Source organism: Podarcis muralis, chromosome 8 (assembly GCF_964188315.1).
Source record: "Podarcis muralis chromosome 8, rPodMur119.hap1.1, whole genome shotgun sequence".
Lineage (NCBI taxonomy): Eukaryota > Metazoa > Chordata > Lepidosauria > Squamata > Lacertidae > Podarcis > Podarcis muralis.
The window spans coordinates 65,161,225-65,182,531 of NC_135662.1; the positions used below are offsets into that span (position 1 = coordinate 65,161,225).

Here is a 21,307-nt window from a genome sequence, read left to right on the forward strand (position 1 = left end):
CGTGCCATGGGGTCAACAGATGCAGCGCATTTCATAATGGCCACAATTTGAAAACAAACCTGGTGGACCCAATAGCCCCTGGAGGTGATAGTGGTAGAGACACAGCAAGCGACAGGGAGGAATCAAACTCCCCTGCCTCTAAACCCTTGAATCAAGAGCTCCCTCTAAACCCTTGAATCAAACTCCAACCTACCTCCTGAACAGCCTGATTCAGAACCAATTACCTCTGCCCTCCCAAATGAAGTGACTTGTCTTATGTCACTCTCATTCTTCTCTCTTGGCGATTGAAATTCTCTCTCTAGGGGGAGGGATTTGACTGGCTGACTCCCTTGTGATTTTTGGGAGGTATTTTGGTGATCAAGGTGGAGAAGATATGGTGGTCCTCACCACCACTTAAAAAGTGGGGAAACTTCAGAGAAGCTTGTGAAAAATGGGAGTCACTGTGGCATCTGCGAGTGATCTTTTCCATGAGCTCCCTTAGGTACATGCCTGTGTATTCTGCTTTGTTTATTGCACTACTCTGGTTCTCTTTTGGGTCCTGCTGGCAACAGAGGACATGAGTATGTCTTCTGCATGAGTATGTCTTCTGCTTAAATTTCGCCAGGGATAAATGCAGATAAGCTGACTCAAAAGTTGTGCTCATTGCAGGGAAATAATAATGCAGCCTGACTGATAACATCCAGAGCAACTGTCTGGATTTGTGTCTGTGACCTGGTTTTAGAAATGTCTTGTAAATAAACCAATTTTAATCTAGTTCAGCCATTCACTGTGTCAGTGGGACAGGTCATCAAGGACTTTATTGTGACCTCACTGTGTTCAAATGGATATTTCGCAGTTTAAAGCAAACTTTCATTTTCTGTGATGACTGCAAACAAAGAAATAATTTGTTTGCCTCTGGTTCTAGTGCAAATGGATGCAAATATAGTTAGTCATAACCTAAGCCCCATTGAAAACAATGAGTTAGTTGTTGCGTCTAACTGGTTTTGATGGGATTTACAGTGCAATCCCATATGTATCTACTCAGCTAAGTCCCATTCAGTTCAATGTGGTTGAACCAGAGGCTCAAACGGTATACAGTAGCATTTAGTCACGACTTGCTTTCATTGGATTGGAGCCCCCGTCTATTGCATTTATTTGCAGTGAATAATGGAACCATATTAAACACAAGTAGGTTTAAGTTACTCCCTTTTCTGTTTTAATTGCTGAGAAACTAGGCACCATGCCATCCCCTCAGGTGTGTAATCTTCCTAATTTTAGGTTCTGTTCTGTGGTTTGTGGAGAAAATGAAAAACCCTTCTCACACAGTGGATGTACCATATTGGCCTGAATATAAACCTCACCCTCCCCCCCCCCCCCCAAATTCCAACTGTGAAAAGATAAAGTGCTACCTTACGGTACACAACCAGGAGCGCGGGGCAAACAGTGCCAGGAGCGTGGCAAAGTCGGGCCTGCCCCATGCGTAGTCCCCCGTCCTCTCCCCCAAGGCCGGGAAGGGAGAGGGCAAGGAAGGGGAAAGGCCACTGGCAATGCAGCACAGCTTCCCCCCGCCCCGCCCCCCCCCGCCCCCAGTATGCAGCCAGGAGCAGTGAGGAAAAGAGTGGCTTATATTCATGGGGGGGGGGTACTCCCCCTCTCCAATTTTAAAAGCTTATATTCAGGTGTGGCTTATATTTGGGCCAATACGGTATATTTAAGTATATGACTGTTGGGAGAGAACTAATGAAATAGAGGAGTGTTGTTAATGTAGACATGACAATGGTTTGCATGACTATTTTGAACCATACCTGTGGAATAATATATAATTTTCTAATGTCTTATGAGGTGTGTGCCCTATTAAATAATTCACAGTATTATTATTATTATCATCTGAAGTTTCATAAGCAACCGAGAACAGCAATTCCAAAGAGAACTTACTTGAATCCTTTCCCCCTTCATCATTACTCATTTCACTCTCAACTCTTTTTTTAATTTTTCAGGAATAGAACTCTGTCCTCCTGGTCACCGTTTCATGATAACGATGGTGGCGAGTTTTGTAGCAATGGCGGGGCAGTTCCTCATGCCGGGTTTGGCTGCCCTCTGCCGGGACTGGCAAGTTCTCCAAGCTGTCATCATCTGCCCCTTCCTGCTGATGTTGTTGTACTGGTTGTAAGTATTTGCCGTTTCTCATTTTTCAGAAATATTTACTGATAAAGCTGGACATGTTGGGCCAAACATGGGTTCCCAAGGCCACGGTTCCCTTGTACTACTAATGTGGTGACTCGGGACATTTGCATAGGATAATTACTAAGCAGGAGTAGGTGCTTAACTCTTTTCCTAATTGCAGCTTCTCCCCTGCAAATGGCAGGAGAGGCTCCAAAATGAGGCATGAGTAAGACAGACTTAGTGGGAAGGGAATCAGCTGGCAGAGGGGATGTTCTGTTTATGGAGTCTCCTTTGTGAATGCCCCCTATCCTTTGCACCTCCCTTTATCTCAGCAGACATGGGATTGAGACTGTATATTTGCCACATGGGCCTGAAGCTGACCTGCAACTTATGAATGCACAGTACAGTCACACCTCGGGTTACAGACGCTTCAGGTTGCATGTTTTTGGGTTGCGCACCGGGTTTCGGCATTCACGCATGCACAGAAGCACTAAATCACACCTTGCGCATGCACAGAAGCACCGAATTGTGACCCGCAGATGCGGCGCTGCAGGTTGCGAATGCTGCAGGTTGGGAACGTGCCTGCCGCATGGATCACATTCGCAACCCGAGCGTGCTTTGGAGGCATTTATTTGTGGGTGCCTACCAGTTGCCATATTTTTCCATCTATAAGATGCCCCCATGTATAAGACACCCCCTGTTTGGGGGGACTCCAATTTAAGAAAATGGGGGGGGGGAGAGATCTATCCATGTATAAGATGCCCCCAAATTTTGGACATTATTTTTAAGGGGGGAAACCTAGTCTTATACACAGAAAAATATGATAATTGCCATGTGTTACATTGGTCACATTATATTGGCCACAGGCAATGTAACATATGCTAGAAAACTGTGTGTCCCCCCCCCCCTGGTTTCCAATAAACATTATCAAAAGTTTGACTTGTTGTTAATTATTATCAAAATTTCTATACCACCTGTCAGCTGTAGATCTCAGGTTGGTTCACAACATAACAATATAAAACAGTTGCCAGTGAAACATTAACTCTTTATGCATATTGTTCCAGGTGGATTTTTTTATTGATACTTTTAGAGAAAACAATTCTCTTAAGTTACAGATGAATTCTTGAGGATGCAAAACTTGTTACATCTTTTAAAGAACAAGCATTTAAACTACCAGTGGCATCAATCCTTGATTATTTTGGAGGAAAGATCAATCCAGCAAGCAAACGGTTTAATGTTATTTGGAGTTCAAATAACAAAAACAAGGAAGCTTACAATGGCTATATTGGCCGCTACAGAATTACTTGGTAGCATTTATCTCAGAAAGAAGTTGCAACCCAGATTTAGTATGGATTTCATATCTTTTTTTTTTTAAGAGGAAATATAAAAATGACTGTATTTTAGAAAAAAATATGTTAGTGTGCCTATTACCCCTTTAGATTTCACACACACACACACACACACACACACACACACACACACACCTGGAATAATAATATGGCATGTACCAAATGCCCCTTCTCCTTCATTTCCACCCCACCCCACATCACTGTTACTTCTGGAGTGAATCAACAAATTCTGCCCTTAAAGATAACAGCTAAAAGATAAGAATATCTGTTGTGATTGCTGGGGGAGGTACCTGTTTGTTCCTTGTGAAAAGGATTGGGGGCAGGGAATCAAAAGTAATTTTAGTATGGCTCCAGCTTGCGATTTTCTAAAGTAGAGGTACCTGATGATTTTGTGTATTCAAAGCACATTTTCCTTTCTTTATCTGCATTTCTCTTCCCGTTTGCATTGCATATTCTTCATTCCACTTCTCCTACTGTTTATGTCAGGTCAGCACTCTCCATTGGGTTTCTGTTGCCATGTCTTGCTGCTGCTGATAACAAAGTTGAAAGAGCGTATATCCCTCGCTTCTCTTCTCATGTTGATCATCAGTAAATCTGGAAGGTCAAGAAAGAGATAAAATTGACTTACAGGGGTATATCTCCAGGAGTTTCCTCCACTCATAAGACTGGCCAGATAGAGTATTCTGGCATCAGTCTATAAAAGCAAGGAGTCTCCATGGATAAGGATTTCTGGATGTGGGTGTGTGGCTGCACACCCACATCCAGATTTTGCAAACGCACACTGTCCAAGCTATGGGTATTTCAGCATAGGAAATCTACAGAGACAATTTTAGAATACACACTGGCCACATCTGCATATTTACTTTGGTTTTATGCCAATCTAACTATTGTGATGTCCCCCAAACCCAAGAATCCTGGGTGTTTTTGTTTTGGTCAAGTTTTGCACTTCAAAACTTGGTTAGCAACCTCTAGTCCTCTTCCTCCACTCCCAGCCTAGAGTTCCCAGGGCTCTCTTTGGGAAAGAGAGTTTTGTCTGCGGTGTAAATCATGACCACTGATATCCCTACCTCTTTGGTGGCATCTGTCTCACCTCCTTGGTCTGAAAAATCTATGCTGATTACTTATTCTTCCATGCTATCATTCCCCACGTGAATAATGCCAAAAGCACTCTCAGCATTGGAACTGGTTCTGATGCCACATGCATTGAAGCTCAAATATTGGTTCCTTGGCTTAAAATAAAGTACAGCAAACTTCCCTGAGGGTGTCTGATTTCATGCAGGAAATGTGCATATCAACTTCATTATTGTACTAGCAATCACTAGTTGGATATACAGTTCAGCTTAGGGGTGGTCCTCCTTATTGGACTACAACTCACATCACCCAGACCACTGACCCTGCTAGCTGGGGCTGATGGATGTTGGAGTCCAACAACAACTGGACTCCAACACTTGCTTTAGTTCCTGCTTGCTTTAGTTCTTTGTAAGCCTCCACTAACACATTTTTTCATCTCTAAAGTGTTTTCCCAGAATCCCTTCGGTGGCTGATGGCCACCCAGCAGTTCGAAGCTGCAAAAAAGCTCATCCTTCACATCACTCACAAGGACAGGACAAGCACGGAATGTGATATCAAAGGAGTATTGCCCGGTGAGTGTTTGTCCCTGTGACAGGCTATGAAAATACAAAGATATGAATGGTTTCTACGCTACCTAACAGAACCTTTGGACTTCAACAGAGTGAAAAATTGTGTTCTTTGGCTTGCTTTGCTTTTGGGAAGGTAACTTATTTCACTCTAGGAATGCGTTCTCATGATTTCATTGGAAGTTTAGGCTTTTCTGCAGTTTGACTTCAGAATGTCCACACAACAAACACAAAAGGAGTGAGGGAAATAATGGTTTGGTCCCTCCTCTGAAGTTTTGCTTTAGAGGTAAGGTATCATTTCTGAATAAGAGGGATCTGCTTCCCCTATTCTGGTGACATTTTCCTTGATTTTACATTGTTGCTGTTGTTGTTACTACTACTACTACTACAACGACGACGACGACGACTACTACTTTTTTATTTATATGCTGCCCATCTGACTGGGTTTCCCCAGCCACTCTGTGTGGCACCCAACAGAATATTGGAAACACAATAAAGCATCAGATGTTAAAAACTTTCCAATACAGGACTACCTAAGGAAGCCAGGCCTGTTAACTCCCACATACAAGAAGGTTGGCTCACTTCTCAGTTCTTTCTGCTTAATCTTCTTCTACAGGAATGCAAAGCATCCCAGATATATACTTCTATGTTGCTAGTTGCATTTATTTTTTGTTGAGTTACTGTTAGGAAACAGGACACATCTGTTTCTGTATTCTTACTGAAGCCAATTGTGCTTGTTCTTTCCCTTCACCTCCAATTTATTAGACCATCTCAGTAACCCCATATATTAAGCATTTTCCTGTCGGCACTGCTGTGGGAATTTATTGGCAGGGTGGGGGGAGGCATGACAGGTGAACATAGTAGTGCAATGGGCAACAAACATATTGGATTCCCCCCCCCCAAGTTTGCTAAAGTGAGTACTGCACCATCTCATATGAGGAGAGGACAATGACTAATCGTTGAAAGCACATGTTAACTTAAATGTAGATGGCAGTGCATCCCTTAGAAAATAGGAAATAACATTTATGTTTAATGTACAAAGTAGAAATGTAATATAGTGGAGGGGAAAGGTGCTTGCCCACAAAAGGATGGGAAGAAAATGGTGGCTTCGATGCAGGAAAAAAATGCATAATTGCAAATCACTCTATATTCTTTACACTTTAGCAATTTAATAAGTAATCACTTGAATCAGTATTGATAATAATAATAATAATAATAACCATAGAAACCAAAAATACACTAAAATATCACACGTTAAAAACTTCCCTGAACAGGGCTGCCTTAAGATGTCTTCTGAATGTCAGGTAGTTGTTTATCGCTTTGACATCTCGTGGGAGGGCGTTCCACAGGGCGGGCGCCACTACCGAGAATGCCTTCTGCCTGGTTCCCTGTAGCTTTGCTTCTCGCAATGAGGGAACCGCCAGAAGGCCCTCGGCGCTAGACCTCAGCGTCTGGGCAGAACGATGGGGGTGGAGACACTCCTTCAGGTATACTGGACCGAGGCCATTTAGGGCTTTAAAGGTCAGTACCAACACTTTGAATTGTGCTCGGAAACGTACTGGGAGCCAATGTTATATGGTCTCAGCGGCCGCCCCCAGTCACCAGTCTAGCTGCCGTATTCTGGATTAGTTGTAGTTTCCGAGTCACCTTCAAAGGTATTGAGCTCCCCTTCAGCTCCCAAATGGTGTGTTAAACTGAAGAGTACTGCATATTCACTAGTGCAAATTGATCAAGCACCATCTTTTCCGAAGCAGAAATGTGTACCGCCTTAGCTTCTCTTACAAAACAACCTTACACACCCCAAACAGCTTCTGACACATTTTTATCAAATTTGGAGCCACTTTCTACTGCCCTCATTGATATGATGACTTGTTCTGCATTGTAGTTTAGCCACAGTGAGGTGGCTTAGAGCAGTGTTTCCCAACCTTGTGCCTCCAGCTGTTTTTGGACTACAACTCCCATCATCCCTAGCTAGCAAGACCAGTGGTCAGGGATGATGGGAATTGTAGTTCAAAAACAGCTGGAGGCACAAGGTTGGGAAACACTGGCTTAGAGAGTAAAACTCCCACCACAAGCACTCATATTTTGGGTACGGCTTTGAATTGAGCTACCTTGTGTATGCTTCTGGAGACATGTTGCAATCCTTAGATGGTCTGTAATAATCCACAACTCACCTCACTGAAAGTGATTGTGCGAATTGGCAAATGGTCTGATGTGGTAGACTTGGATAATGCAGCTGAAATGTTGGATCGGTGGCAGAACTTAAGTAAGCTGCTACCCTCAACAGCACCTGTTTGTTTTGCTTATCGGTTACATTTGTACTCAGCCCTTCCTGCCAGGGCACTCAAAGTGGTATTTTGGGTGTTCCTGGGTGAGCTCCCATCTAAATACTGGCTGGGCCCAGATGTATTTTGTTCCAAAGATGGCAGCAGATCACATGCCTTCATGAGATTATTTGAGTCCATAAATAACTTCATAGAATCCAGATAATTTTAAATAAGCTCTTAGCCTTTGTGGTTGTAGAGAGAAACTGAGTAAGTCACAGTAGCTTGGTAGAGAGAAGCTAAGATAAGGATGACTCAGCTCACGGCCTTGCAATCCAAGGAACTAGCAGGGTGTCAACATAGTTTGTGTGCTTGGATGTCCTATGGCCCGTGGGACTGGATGCATTGAGTTGGAGGGGGAGGCAAAACAAAATGGCCTAGATAAACATGGCTTAGGTAGGAATGTGCATGTTGCTTCTATTGTTTTCTGGCAGGCTGTGACAATGCTGCTAAGCCTTTGCTGACACCTCTCCCTCACTTATCTGACCAAGCTCCATTGACCTGTTTGGTTGGCTCCCCATCACAGGCCAGAAATGGTTCCTCATGCCAGGAAGTGACGAACAGGACAACCCGTCACAGAGCGCTAATGGCTTTGCTATCAGGGCGTTCCAGATTGGGGATGAGGGAAGCAGCCAGGCTGGAGGTAATGTATAAGCCCATGTTCTCCAGGCTGCAAGATTACAGAAGTTCTACAAAAGCCCTAGAGCAGCTCACCCTCAAACCCAGGCTTCATAATCAGCAGCCTCACTTGATTCGTTTGTGAATCAGCTGTATCTCTTCAGGTCTGCGCCGGAGGTAGGGAATCAAATGATTGAAAGCTCCTCCATGTCAAAGGACGTATCCTGCACATGCAGATGGAAATGTAATGAAATTATAGTTCCATGAAAATACTCCTATGTGCCAGGGATAATGCTGGACTAGAAATTTGTTCCATTGCTTGCTAACTTTTGTATGTGGAGGGGATGTTTTCTATATAGGGAGCACTCAAATATTTGATCCCTTACCTGCAATAAGAAGAAGAAACAGTTCAGCAATCAGGCTGCTTGGCAAAGGAGGGGGAGTATGGTGGTTCCTCATTTGCCTCTAAGGCTGAATTGTCTGATCCACTGATACATCCTCTATGCACAAACACATGTGCACAGGAGACGGCTGTGGGCATCTTTTTGAACAAGCTGCCTCTCTGGCTACACTGATGTGCCCTTTGTTGATATATTTTTCATCTGTGCTCCATAAAATTACAGTTGCCTTCGGTTTCAGTCCCACTGGCATCGACGGATACTTTCCCTGCAGATTGTGATGTTTATATAATATCAGAGGCACTGTAGGAATTCCTCACCTGCTGACTCTTGCAATACCTGCCTGTTCTTATCTCCAAACGAGAATCTGATCTGGCAAGACACTGCTAACATTCCAAGAAGCAGACTGGAAATAACTTAGAAAATGATATTGGTATGTAAGCAACCTTCGGAGCAGCTTGCTGAATAAATATGGAAATGAGGCAGGTGGAATGGGTTAGGCAGCCAACAAGGTGTGTCCATAGTTCATGTAGATATAATGGAGGCTTGCTCATTAATTGTCCATTCTTTAACCTATGGATGCATACTGTCTCTGAGAGCGGATGCTACGGAATACCAGTTTCTGGGAATCACAGGTGAGAGTGCTGATGTCTCAGGTTTTGCTGGCAGGTTTCACATTAGCATCTGATTGTCCACTGTGGGATCCAGCGGGTTCTTCTTATGTTCTTATGCAATTCAGCACATATAAAATACATTTTAGCATCAGTCTAGGTAAAGCTAGGGCTCTAAACCTTTGTAGAGGCTAAGGCTCTGAATTTTGCCTCCTCGGCTTGTGACAGCACAAGACCAGTGTCTCAAATGCAGGCAAACTACAATATAAGAAGCGTTCTATGCATGACTCTTTAACAGTGAAGCTATCCTCCTGAACCATTCAACTTCTGGAGCTCTTCCGATTGTACAAGTTTGGTTGTGAAATGGATAAATTAATGGATATAGGCAGTGCTTTTTTTTCTTAAAAAAAATGTTTAGGGGTACTCTCATTTTCCTACTCCTATTGAAATACTGTCCCTCAATGAGGCCAAACTTAGATTCACAAAATGTTTAGGAGTATATGTACCCCCCCAGAAAACAACAACACTGGATATAGGTACAACACATCTTAAGGCACAGGTTTTAAGCTTTTGATGAGCCTTGCCAGGTGATATGTAATGTCCAACATCTCCCAAAAGGAAAATAATAGAACAATTAACAAATTGCACTGGAAGTGGGGTTGTTCAAAACATTATAAATTTAAAAGCAGAGGGTTTGGTGTTGTTTTTTTAAAAAGCCCCCCTTCTGCAATTCCAGTTTGCTCGGTTGTTTTGCTAATATAATCATACCTAGCTATGCCTTAACGGCAGTCGATCATGAGAAATCCAGTGGTGACTCCCCTAAGACTCTGCTGAATTTTACATTTTATGTTTACAAGGCCTTAAACAGTGGAAGGAATCTGATGAGGTGTGCTTGACAATTAGAGATGCACTTCTTTGTTTACGTTGATGATAAGACCTCCATTGTACTAGTAGAATGAATCTACTGTACTGCATGGCCTGAGCCTCCATGATGAAACAGTCTTGCCGAAGCTAAGCAAGTCTAAGTCTGGGGTGTGGGTGGCGCTGTGTTCTAAACCACTGAGCCTCTTGGGCTTGCCAATCGGAAGGTTGGCGGTTCGAATCCCCACAATGGGATGAGCTCCCATTGCTCTGTCCCAGCTCCTGCCAACCTAGCAGTTCGAAAGCATGCCAGTGCAAGTAAATAAATAGGTACTGCTGTGGCAGGAAGGTAAATGGCATTTCCATGCGCTCTGGTTTCCATCACGGTGTTCCATTGTGCCAGAAGCGGTTTAGTCATGCTGGCCACATGACCCGGAAAGTTGTCTGTGAACAAACGCCAGCTCCCTCTGCCTGAAAGTGACATGAGCACCGCAACCCCATAGTCGCCTTTGACTGGATTTAACCATCCAGGGGTCCTTTACCTTTACCTTTAGGTCTGGTCAGTGCCTGGATAGTAGACTGTTGGTGGAAACCCCTGTATGTTGTCCTGAGCCCCACAATGAAGCAAAGCAGTGTAAATGTAACAAACAGATAATATAATAGTAACACATGCAACATACATAGGAATCCTGACGTTATTATTTTGCCCCTATGCCTGTCATTGTTTTACACTCTGGTTATGAGAACATCCTCCTCCTGTAGTCTATTTGACACCGGGTCCCCCACCCCACAATATATTTGAGTGTTTTTAAGATAACTCTTCTACAAACTCTGTTCCGGCACCTCCTACTTAATTATAGAAATTCTGAATGCAACCCTTTGAGGGTAACAGGGTAAGTTGTGTGTTTGCTTATAAAATGAGCTTTCTTTGCCCTACGCTTCCACAGCAGTAAAGAAAAAGAATAGGTACATGTGTGTACTGATGACTCCTATGCTATTTGGGGCTTCTTATTTGGCAGCAAATGGTATGGTTTATCTGTATGATAGTTTTCCAGCTGCATCCTCGAATTTGTGAGGTTACAGAGAATGATGCCTGCGGTGTACAGGAAAGCCTCCAATAAAGCTTGCAAGAAGATGAGTAAACCATCTTTTTTCCCTTTGGGGCTTTTCCTCACATCACGTGAAGGGAAAATTTCAAATGGAATTTCCTGTGTTTGTAGTGGGGTAGTGGAATTTGACTAATTTACTCTGAGAGAGGCTTGTCTTCCCACATGTTACAAATGTCAAGGTAAAAATTCACAGGGACCGTAAAGCAATATGTTTCACAGGACCAATCAGTTAATAAGCTTTGGGGTTATGTTTCTGCATAAGGGCATGGTGTTAAGCTGACTTTGCAGTTTTATCAGACTTAGGGCAATAATGACAAATCCTAGGAATGCTCATTTTAATATAGTGCAAAAGAACTCTGGTTACACCAGCCTTCCCCAACTTGCAAATCATTTTTCATATATTAAACAATCTGAGTTACTGTAAACATTAATAAAGCCAAGATAGAAGCTGAAGACAAATATTAGGCATCCATTTGCTAAGGTGCTTTAAATCAAATTCCCCCAACCTGGTGTCCCCCACCCCACCCCAGATGTAGTTGGACTACAACTCCTATCAGCCTCAGCCAACATGACTGATCGGACTTGTAGTCCAAAACACCTGGAAGGCACCAGGCTGGGGAAAGCTGAGTTATACAAAGGGGTCCTAGGAGAATTTATGAAACATCTGCATTTCAAGATAGAAAAAAATACCCCCTCCAAAAATAATAATATCCAATTCCATTGGACTTTCTTAAAATAATTTGAAAAGATAAAATCAGGCTCTGGTTCCTTTTACTCCCATGTAAGTCACTGCACAGCGGGGAAATCACACTGTTTCAGGTGTTTTCCTACCTATATTTTATGGGATCAGAATGTCATTTCTTTTCACGACCGTGAAAGGGGACGAGCAGTTACATGTCTCTTAACTGAGTCAGGTCTGCCTGCCCATCCACAACCTTGTATTTCCCACTGCAAAGAAAACATTTATTGTGTATTATTGCTTAAGGTAAAAGCACAGGTATTGAGAATGTACTGCAAATAGGTTAAGATTTTTACTTAAATATCTCTACTTGAGATGAAACCTGAGATGAAACTGCATCTGGTCAGGCCTCTTGTGAAGGTTACAACGTAGGTGGGCCTGGCAAAAAAAAACCTTGGTTACAGTTACTAGGGAAGGAAACACCTCTGGCAGTTAGCAGTGCTGAAAGTGAATGTCACTGATATATTTACACTGATCAGAGGCCTTTAGAAAGGACTAATATGGTTGGAGTACTGAGCATTGCTCAAAAGTTCATACTAGGCTTTGGGTATTTGGGTAAAGACCATTAAAAGGGGATCCTGCAAGCTGTCCACATACAGCCAGCAGAGTAAAAAACCAGACAGAGCACTGTTGGGAGTCAACTGAAGCTTGAGTCAGGCAGAGAAGAGGCTTGCAGGTAGAAAGTTGCCAGCCCGAACAACCAAAACAAAACACTTGTCTACCTGCTCTCTCATACAGAAGCCCTTCAAGTCAGGGGAGGATACAAAATTGTCTCCTTGAGGCAGTTCTAAACAAACATGCCCTAGTTCTTAATTCCTCACTTATTTCCAATTCTTACCCATGCCTACGTGCACATCCAAAATAAATAATGAGAGAGAAAGCATCTAATCCTCAAGTTCTGTGAGAATGTAGCTATGAGGACATGGGGGTGGGGGTACAGTTAACTAAGAGTGCAGTCATTGGATTAAGATTAAAGGAGACATACCAAACTCTTCTTTATATTGCACAATCGCCAGACCTGAGAGGTCTATAAGAACTCGAATAGAGTTCACCGTATTATGGAACTTGGAAGGAAGTGATGGAGAATCCATATTAGAACATCCATATTGCTGGGTTGCTCAGCCTCATTTCAAAATTAATGATTATTTTTTTCCTGAAAAAGTAAATTGTTACACTTTTGTTTCAGAATTAGAGAGAGAACTTGGCAGGAGGCCGAAGAAGGTCTGCATTGTTAAAGTGGTGGGAACCAGGAACCTGTGGAAAAACATTGTTGTGCTGTGTGTTAATTCGTAAGTACAACCATATTCCTGTACAGTGTATAACGTATTGGTGCCCATGGGGCAATGAGGAGAAGGTGAAGAATGCTTAACCTTTTAGCACACAAACCCAGTGGGTGATCTCCAACTTAGAGTAGTCCTATTGAAATCAATGGACTTACTCGTTTCTATGGATCTTCTTGGAGTATGGCTAAAAATGGGTATCCCCCTACTGTCTTGGATTTGAACTCTGGAAGTGAAAATCTGGTTGCTCTTCATTCTCCCAAGTGGTTAGTTCACCCTTGGATCGGACTCAAAAGAGAACTGAATGTTAACACCTGCAGTTGTCGCCACATCTTCATTGGAATGGGATGTTTTGCAACCGTTCAGAAGAAGCCCTTTCCCTGCCTTCTGTTTTTGCTTTCCAACTCCCTCTCCACCAACTGCTTTCTCCTACCATTCCATGTTTGTGGTGGGAACTAACTGGGGGAAAGCAGCTTTGCAGGAGGGTTTAATCCACCCTCCCACTGTCTCCAGGTTACGTGCTTCCAATACTGCTTCATGGTGGAGAGGCAACAGGAGGGGTGTTATGGCAGATTCACACTGGGGCCTTTTCCAGTGCATTTTCTGGCGGTTTGTGTTATTTGTTAGCAAGTATCACAAAGCAATTTTTGGTGTGTGAAAAACACCGTACATGCAGTGCTGTTAAGGTTGTTGAACAGCGCATGATACAAAAAAATCAATGGATGTCTCAAGGGGGCAGAGGGAGGGAGTACAAAACATCCAGATCTTCTTTGTTAAAAGTGAAGACATCTGTGGGAAATGTTCACCATGACTAAAAGCATTCAAGTTTGCCAAAAGTCTTTGTCACCTGCAACTGGAGCAAAACATTTTGAAATAAAGCAGAGAAATCTCTCATCTCCTCTGGAATTAAAAATTAAAATTCCCATGCTACAGCAGTAAACTAGCTTAGGGGCTGCAGGGCAGACCACGTGGTACACCTTTCTAGCCACTTTCCACCACTCAGGATTTGCCATCTGAGACAGCTGTCCCACTCTGTCTCATGGTAGGGCCGGCCCTGGCTTACACTCAGGGTTGTATGTATTCTGCAGTCTCATGCAAGTGCAGAAAATGAACTGTATTGGACACTGTGCGTTGAGTCTCTGCTTGCTTTTTTAAATGTGGGTGCCTTCCCCTATTTCGTTGAAGACTGGCTTCACGGTGATATAGTCAATGTCCAGTGAAATATTGCTGAAAAAGAGGTCTAGGATTTCTTGTTTTCTGAGGACATGGCTTCAGTATCTTACATAGTTCCTTGCCCTTGGCACCAAAATAGTAAGACTGTATAAGCTGTGCAAAATCAAGCAATTATGTATAAAATCAATTTGTATACCATGTACAGGCCACATAATTGTGAAGCATAACATTTTCACAGCCCTGGTTAATATTTAACCTAGTACCAATGGTACATTTGATGTTGTATAGAACACAAAAGGTGATATCACCCTAGCTCTCTCATCAGTGGTTGCTAGTTGATATTGCAGCTGCCCTAACCATATGTATGGAACCTGAGCTGTAGTACCAAAACAGTTTTTGTGTAATGTATAAGCGACTCTTCAATGCAGTGTCCACGTTTTCCTAGCTGTGGCAAGCTACTCTGACCCAGTGGCTCTCCTCTCCACACTGCAGTGTCCCGTGAGACTCATCCCGTGGATCTTTGAAGTTGCAGGGAAAGTTTATTCAGTGGCAGTGAATATTCTTTGGGGGATCTGTTACTGGCGTGGAATCTCTCCATGCAATACAGAAAATCCCCAGGGCAAGTCATGCTAGATGTTATGGCAGAGCCCTGACGGTAACTGCTTGGACGTGGTTTGCCACAGTAATGTGTAGACCAGAGATGGGAACCTATTGCCCTTCAGATGATGCTAGACTCCACTCCCAGCAGCCCCAGCCAGCATGGCCAGTCATAAGGGATAATGATAACAACTTGTGAAAGGTCACAGGTTCCTGATTCTTCATATAGACTCTTCCTAAAATCTGACGCTGGCATCTAGAGCAAATGGGAGGAAGAACCATGTTTATCAGATGACTGATAAATGTAACAATAAAATAAGGTAAAGGTAAAGGTACCCCTGACCGTTAGGTCCAGTCGCGGACGACTCTGGGGTTGCGCGCTCATCTTGCTCTATAGGCCGAGGGAGCAGGCATTTGTCCACAGACAGCTTCTGGGTCATGTGGCCAGCATGACTAAACCGCTTCTGGTGAACCAGAGCAGCGCACTGAAATGCTGTTTACCTTCCCACCAGAGCGGTACCTATTTATCTACTTGCACTTGATGTGCTTTCGAACTGTTAGGTGGGGAGGAGCTGGGACCGAACAACGGGCGCTCACGCGTTCAGGGATTCGGACTGCCGACCTTCCAATCAGCAAGCCCTAGGCTCTGTGGTTTAGACCACAGCGCCACCCGCGTCCCTAACAATAAAGTAAATTGATGTGCAATTCAGATTTTCTCCCTCTACTTTTTGTAAGAGCAAAGCATTTGGGACTAACCTAAGTCCTTTCCCCTCCCTGCATTCCAGCTTTGGGCTGTATGTCATTATCTGCCTGGCTATTCAATAACAGCACCCTGTTCATCCTTGTGTTTTGTCTCCCAAAGGCTGACAGGCTATGGGATACACCACTGCTTTGCAAAGAGTATGATGGGTCACGAAGATAAGATGTCACTCACCAACAATTTCTATGCGGACTACTATACCATGGCAGGGATAACACTGGCATCCTGCCTAGCCATGTGCCCTGTTGTCGGATTCCTTGGGCGAAGAGGGGGATTGCTGCTCTTCATGATCCTCACTGCTCTGGCTTCACTTTTACAACTAGGTCTTCTCAACTGTGAGTGCAGGCATCCAATTACCGCATCACTTCTGTGTGCCTTGGGTTTGCTTTGCAAAGCACTGTGTTTCTGATTTGTACAAGGTTTCAAGCCTGCTGCTATTCTCAGCTGTAGGTGGGGAATTCACTTGTAGGGAAGTATTAAGAAAACCCAAAAAAAACTAGCTGTGCCAATCTGATTTGGAGAGAGTGAAGTCCTAAACAGGGAACAATGAAAACAAAAGTACATGTTGGCCCTTTGTTCCTCCCCCCACCCTTAGGGTTGGTTTGTCCACATTCCAGCTTTTTTCATTGCGGCTGATTGTCCTCCTCTCCACTTTAATTGGCATTGATTTGCCATGTGATTCTCACCTATTTCATGGAGCGTTTACTCAGCCCTGAGCATCCAGTATTGCTGAAGAAACTGTCTGTGTGATGAAAAAGTGTCATGCGGTAACTGGCACTAGAAAATCCAGCACCTTGGGGTGCAGATATCGTATTGACTCATCCTTGTTCCAATTAAACTAATGGCTATAGCAAGGGCCTTTACATTGTTCCATTTTCTTTGCTTGCTTCCTATGCAAAAACATTCATATTGACAAAGCTCAGAGTTCATCAGGTTTGTTTGAGTGGTTTCTTTTTTAAAGCAAATTACTATCTGGCAATCCAATAGATTATTGGTATTGATTAACTTAAGTGCAAGCATCCTAGAACCTTTTTTCCTTTGATTCAAGGCCATCGCTCTCTACATTTGAACTACACACTTTGACTGTATTCACATATCACATTAAAGCCATAGTTAATGTTTACAATGGTTTAATACAAACGAATGCCATACTAGTGCACGGTGCATAGAAGCCCCCACTTGGCTGCACTCTTGCTCCTCAGCGTGTTGGAACCAACAAACAAGAAGCCTTGGTTTGCCATGTGATCTGAAATAGAGCTCTTGCCTGTACTTGACTTTCCACTCATTGTTTCTTTAGGGGGAATGAACTGCAAGCCTGAATTTGAATGTTTTGTTGCTTCTGGTGCAGGGAGCAGCAGAGTGAGGACTTTGGAGCAGCATGCGCCAGCACCTGCTCATTCACATTCAAACATAGTCATAAGAAGCTGGGGTAGCTCAGTCGGTTGAGACTCTTAATCTCAAGGTCATAAATTCAAGCCCCAGGCTGGGCAAAAGATTCTTGCATTCTGTGATTCTATGGAACGTGTATTGTGGTTGAACATGAACCACAAAATTGACCTTTGTTTCTACAAAGGTCTGCACACTCTAGACTGGGCAGAGTCAGTGTAGGAAAGGAGTCCAATTCTTTAAACTTAAAAGTTTTAAGGGTTGCACAGAGAAGAGAAGGTTGGCTGGTGTGCCTTTTCCCCAGCACTTGAAGTAGAACTCTCCCAAGTCCTGAGGATTCTGCTGCTGCAGAAGTAAGCCGCATCAACCAGCTATAGGAAGGGAAGAACACCTCCGGCCATTTGAATGCCACCCATAAGGATTGGGTGCAGAGGCAATTTCTCTTCCCAGAGTACAAAAAGCACCACTGGGAGCAAACTACTACCAGACTACTTTTACTATGTTCCCTACTTTTAGCCTAGCACTCTCTCCCTTTCAGATGCTACAAGTGCATTAATTGTCCCTTATGGGAGTTCCCTTTAGCACCTGTTCAAGAGAAATCTGATCGCATGATACTTGTGGATGAGGCAGGTCTTCCCAAATGACTGCATGTCTCATGGAGCTTCCTATAGTGTGTCAAATGCATTTTCTTAAGCACAGCTCTTTACATGATTAGCTTATGCAGTACACATACAGGCTAAAAGACATCTAAAAGCTAAAAGCAGCGATGGGGAACCTGTGGCCCTCCATATGTTGTTGAACTATGCTCCCAGCATCCCCTCTGGCATGGCCAATAGTCAGAGATCATCGTTCAGCAACACCTGGAGCCCCAGAGATTCCCCATCCCTGCTTCCAAGTCTTATATCTGCTCACTGTGTATATTAACAGTTCGTATGGAAATTGCTCAAACATGCAAAAATTGGAGGGAAAGGCATGGAGAGGAGGATCCCAGTTTATGATCATCACAAAGTTTCGAATCCTGAGATTTACAGTACGACGTCCAAGTGGGAAGCTTTGAAATTCTGTCAAGTAAAAGTTTTCAGAGTTCCTGGGTGCCAGGCTTATGCAAAAATTAAAGTTCTATTCATCGTTCATATTGGACGTGTGCGCGCGCTTAAATAGCTGATGAATAGTGTTTCGATATGTTCACTCATTGTTGAGCTTTGGCACAGACAGCTGGGGGGGGGGAGATTCGGGATTTTGCTTTCTAAGGAACCCCGTCTGAGAATTACAGCTAATTTTGACTCTTTTTAAAATTCTCCCTTCATTATCAACATAAAGGCCTTTGTTTGGTTTCTGCACTAATTTCAGGCCTAGAAAGCTTCAATAGCGTGCCTTCCATTGTTGTTATCTCTCATTAGAATTCAATCTTTCCATTGGGAATCGGACAGAAAATTGCATGTCCTGTCATGTTGGGTGGGGAAAGGGGCTATTTTATGGTGTGATTTGCTTTTTACTTTTTAAATAACTGGCATTTAATTGTCATGTTTTTCTATGCATATTCTTGATGGTCCATTTTCTTTTTCTCTTTCCTATTTTAATACATCTGTGCTTCTGAATCCAGTGATAGGAAAATACAGTCAGCTTCCAGACTCAGGTATAGTTTTCAAGTCCATTTTCGAATGTGATTTATTTTTGCTGAGTCACGATATTCTGACATTACTTCCCTCCCAACCACAATGCATCTGCACCCCAGGCTTACACACTTCTTTCCTCCCCACTCCAGCTGAATGTCTGAAGCAAGCAATCCCACATTTAGAGAAATGGAGGCAACTCACTAGCACTGACAAGCGAAACTGTTAGGAAATAATGTAAAATTCATTCATTGAAAAATAGTATGTTTTGAGGTTACAGAAGAAAATGGAAAAGAAATGTGTCTTGGATGTTTTTTTAAATCTGTGATAGCAGATTTGCACACATAGCCAATCGATCCTACAAATATCAAGTAATGAACATGGTTGTGTGAACCAGCCTTCCACATGCTTCTATACAGTAGTATTCTTACACGTGTCTTAAGTGGTGGATAGGAATGAATCAGTCTATCTCCAGTCTGTGTTCACCCATAAGTCCATTTTACATTAATTTGGGGGGGGACTGTTAAAAATTGCCCCAAAATTACATTCATATTTAAATATTTAGCTTTAGGCACGTTGTCTCTCAACATATGCATGTCTAAACCATTTAGATACATTTTATAAGTTGAGAACTGCATTGGAACATTGGGAAAGTCTGGTGCATAGCATTGGGAACATTGGGAAAGTCTGGTGCATAGTTCTGAGCCACACATTAGACTGGTTGATGCAGGTTTAGAAAAACACTGGCTTCCTTAAGCATCTGTAATTGTGGCTGTGCTTCAGTTGGCTAAGGAAAATTGAATATAATATAAACAAAGCTACACCAAGGAAAACATTTCTCCTGCTGTTCTCCATCCCTGGGGAGGGCTAGGTCATCCAGCGGGAGGCAGGTTTTGCCTTCCCTTCAACAGTATCCAAAAACATGGCACTTTACACTCTCAATCGGAATGAATGGCTACAGTTTACTTATGTGAAAAGGTTCACATAGGGAACCACTAGTATAGTAGTTGAACCTGTTCTCTGCATTGCCGTCTCCTGCATTACTGTGCATTGTTGTTCTGTGCTGCTGTTTCGTTTTGCCATTGGTTAGTTTTGTGTTTTTATACAGTGATTTTGTTGGAATTTGCATGGGTCGCCTCCAGTGCTTGTCCTACTCAGAACAGAGTTACGGAAACTAATGAAACTAAGTCATGTTCCTTAACTTCAGTAAGCTTGCTTTAAGCAGAACTAGCATTGGCTAGAACCGTATCTGTCTTAAACTGACATACTTTTGTAAACTGCCCTGAGACCAGCCAGTGATGGGAGCCTATAACCAAAACTAAATGGCTGGTTTTATTTGGACATAATAATAGTGTTTGGTGGAGGGGAGCAGCTTTAAAGGCTACTACCTATTGATCATGAATGGGATGGAGATTAAGCTTTTTTTTGCATGTGTCTCGTAGGTATGAGCGACACTGTAAAGGACAAATTCTCTACAGCGTTTTCCATCGTCGGTATGTTTTCATCACACGCAGTAGGAAGTCTCAGCGTTTTCTTCTGTGCAGAAATCACACCAACAGTTATAAGGTATGGCCATGAAAAGCTCACTCAGGCTTGAGGAGACGTTCTGAGGTCTCTTGTTTTTGCACAAGGCAGTCCACTGGTACCTTTTTGGGGTAGTTTTTGGGGATGGACACTTTGGAACCAACTCCATTAAATGATACATTAAACCCCCAATTAGCAGTAAATGGTAGCTTTTTCAGGGAAGGTTCCATCAGTACTGCAACATGGAACAAAAAGAGCTTTAAAAAAAAGAAAAGATATATCCCCATGTGCTGTTTTCTGTTTTCAGGATGCACAGCTGAGTGGGAAATATTTAGGCCAGTTGATACCCTCCTATCCCAGGGTTGATATGAGGATGCAAAGGCAAATGGGACTTTGTGCCCTGAACTCTTTGGATGCATGTTGGGATTCTGTTTTAAAATAATAAGAAATAAAATAAAGGTGGATTTGTATATTTTTGGCTAGATCACTAGTAAAGCAAGCCGCTGATGGAATCATAGAATTGTAGTGTTGGAAGGGAGCTTCTTGCAGCCAATCAAAAGCCACACTTTGGTTTCCAAACATTTTGGAAGTCGAATGGACTTCCAGAATGGATTCTGTTTGACTTCCAAGGTACGACTGTACAGGGGCAGTAATAATAGCACTGTTCAGCCTGCTAAGATTGCTGCAAGGATTGTCGAGATTGTGAATTTCTCTGAATATGAGAAAAAAGCACTACATCAGTAAAAACATAAATTAATTCACTTGCTATTGTTTCATTTTTGTTGCTTGCCACCTTGAGCTCTAATAAGGAAAGGGTGGTATATTAATAAATAAGTAGCATTTTTTCTCTGTATTAAATTAAATTACAGATGGGTAGCCGTGTTGGTCTTATAGAAGGATCTGGCAACTTCTGTTTCAGTGTATCTGAAGAAGTGTGCATGCACACGAAAGCTCATACCAAGAACTAACTTAGTTGGTCTTTAAGGTGCTACTGGAAGGAATTTTTTTTGTTTTAAATTAAATTGTTCTTACTGATGTTAATAGGAAACACATTATTGACCTTTAGGTTAATTTTGTGCATCAACTCTGTTGGATTTTTAAGAGTGTCGTAGCTCAAGATAAAATTAATAGAAATCTTACCAGCACACACAGTCTTTTCAAATAAAGCAAGAACAAAAAGGAAAAT

The 21,307-nt window shown here is 42.8% G+C and overlaps 1 protein-coding gene across 2 annotated transcripts in view; it reads left to right on the plus strand.

The window, feature by feature from the left end:
* The window catches only part of SLC22A23 (solute carrier family 22 member 23), a 95,955-nt gene that overhangs the window by 67,590 nt on the left and 7,058 nt on the right, over window positions 1-21,307 (plus strand). The window contains exons 4-10 of one of the 2 annotated variants that reach the window (XM_028737834.2): window positions 1,977-2,145; window positions 5,007-5,134; window positions 7,979-8,095; window positions 12,975-13,077; window positions 15,701-15,933; window positions 18,588-18,620; window positions 20,040-20,163. In XM_028737834.2, coding sequence (XP_028593667.1) covers window positions 1,977-2,145; window positions 5,007-5,134; window positions 7,979-8,095; window positions 12,975-13,077; window positions 15,701-15,933; window positions 18,588-18,620; window positions 20,040-20,163 — 907 coding nt within the window. The remainder of the gene's footprint in view (window positions 1-1,976; window positions 2,146-5,006; window positions 5,135-7,978; window positions 8,096-12,974; window positions 13,078-15,700; window positions 15,934-18,587; window positions 18,621-20,039; window positions 20,164-21,307) is intronic. The other variant, XM_028737835.2, reaches the window with a different exon arrangement.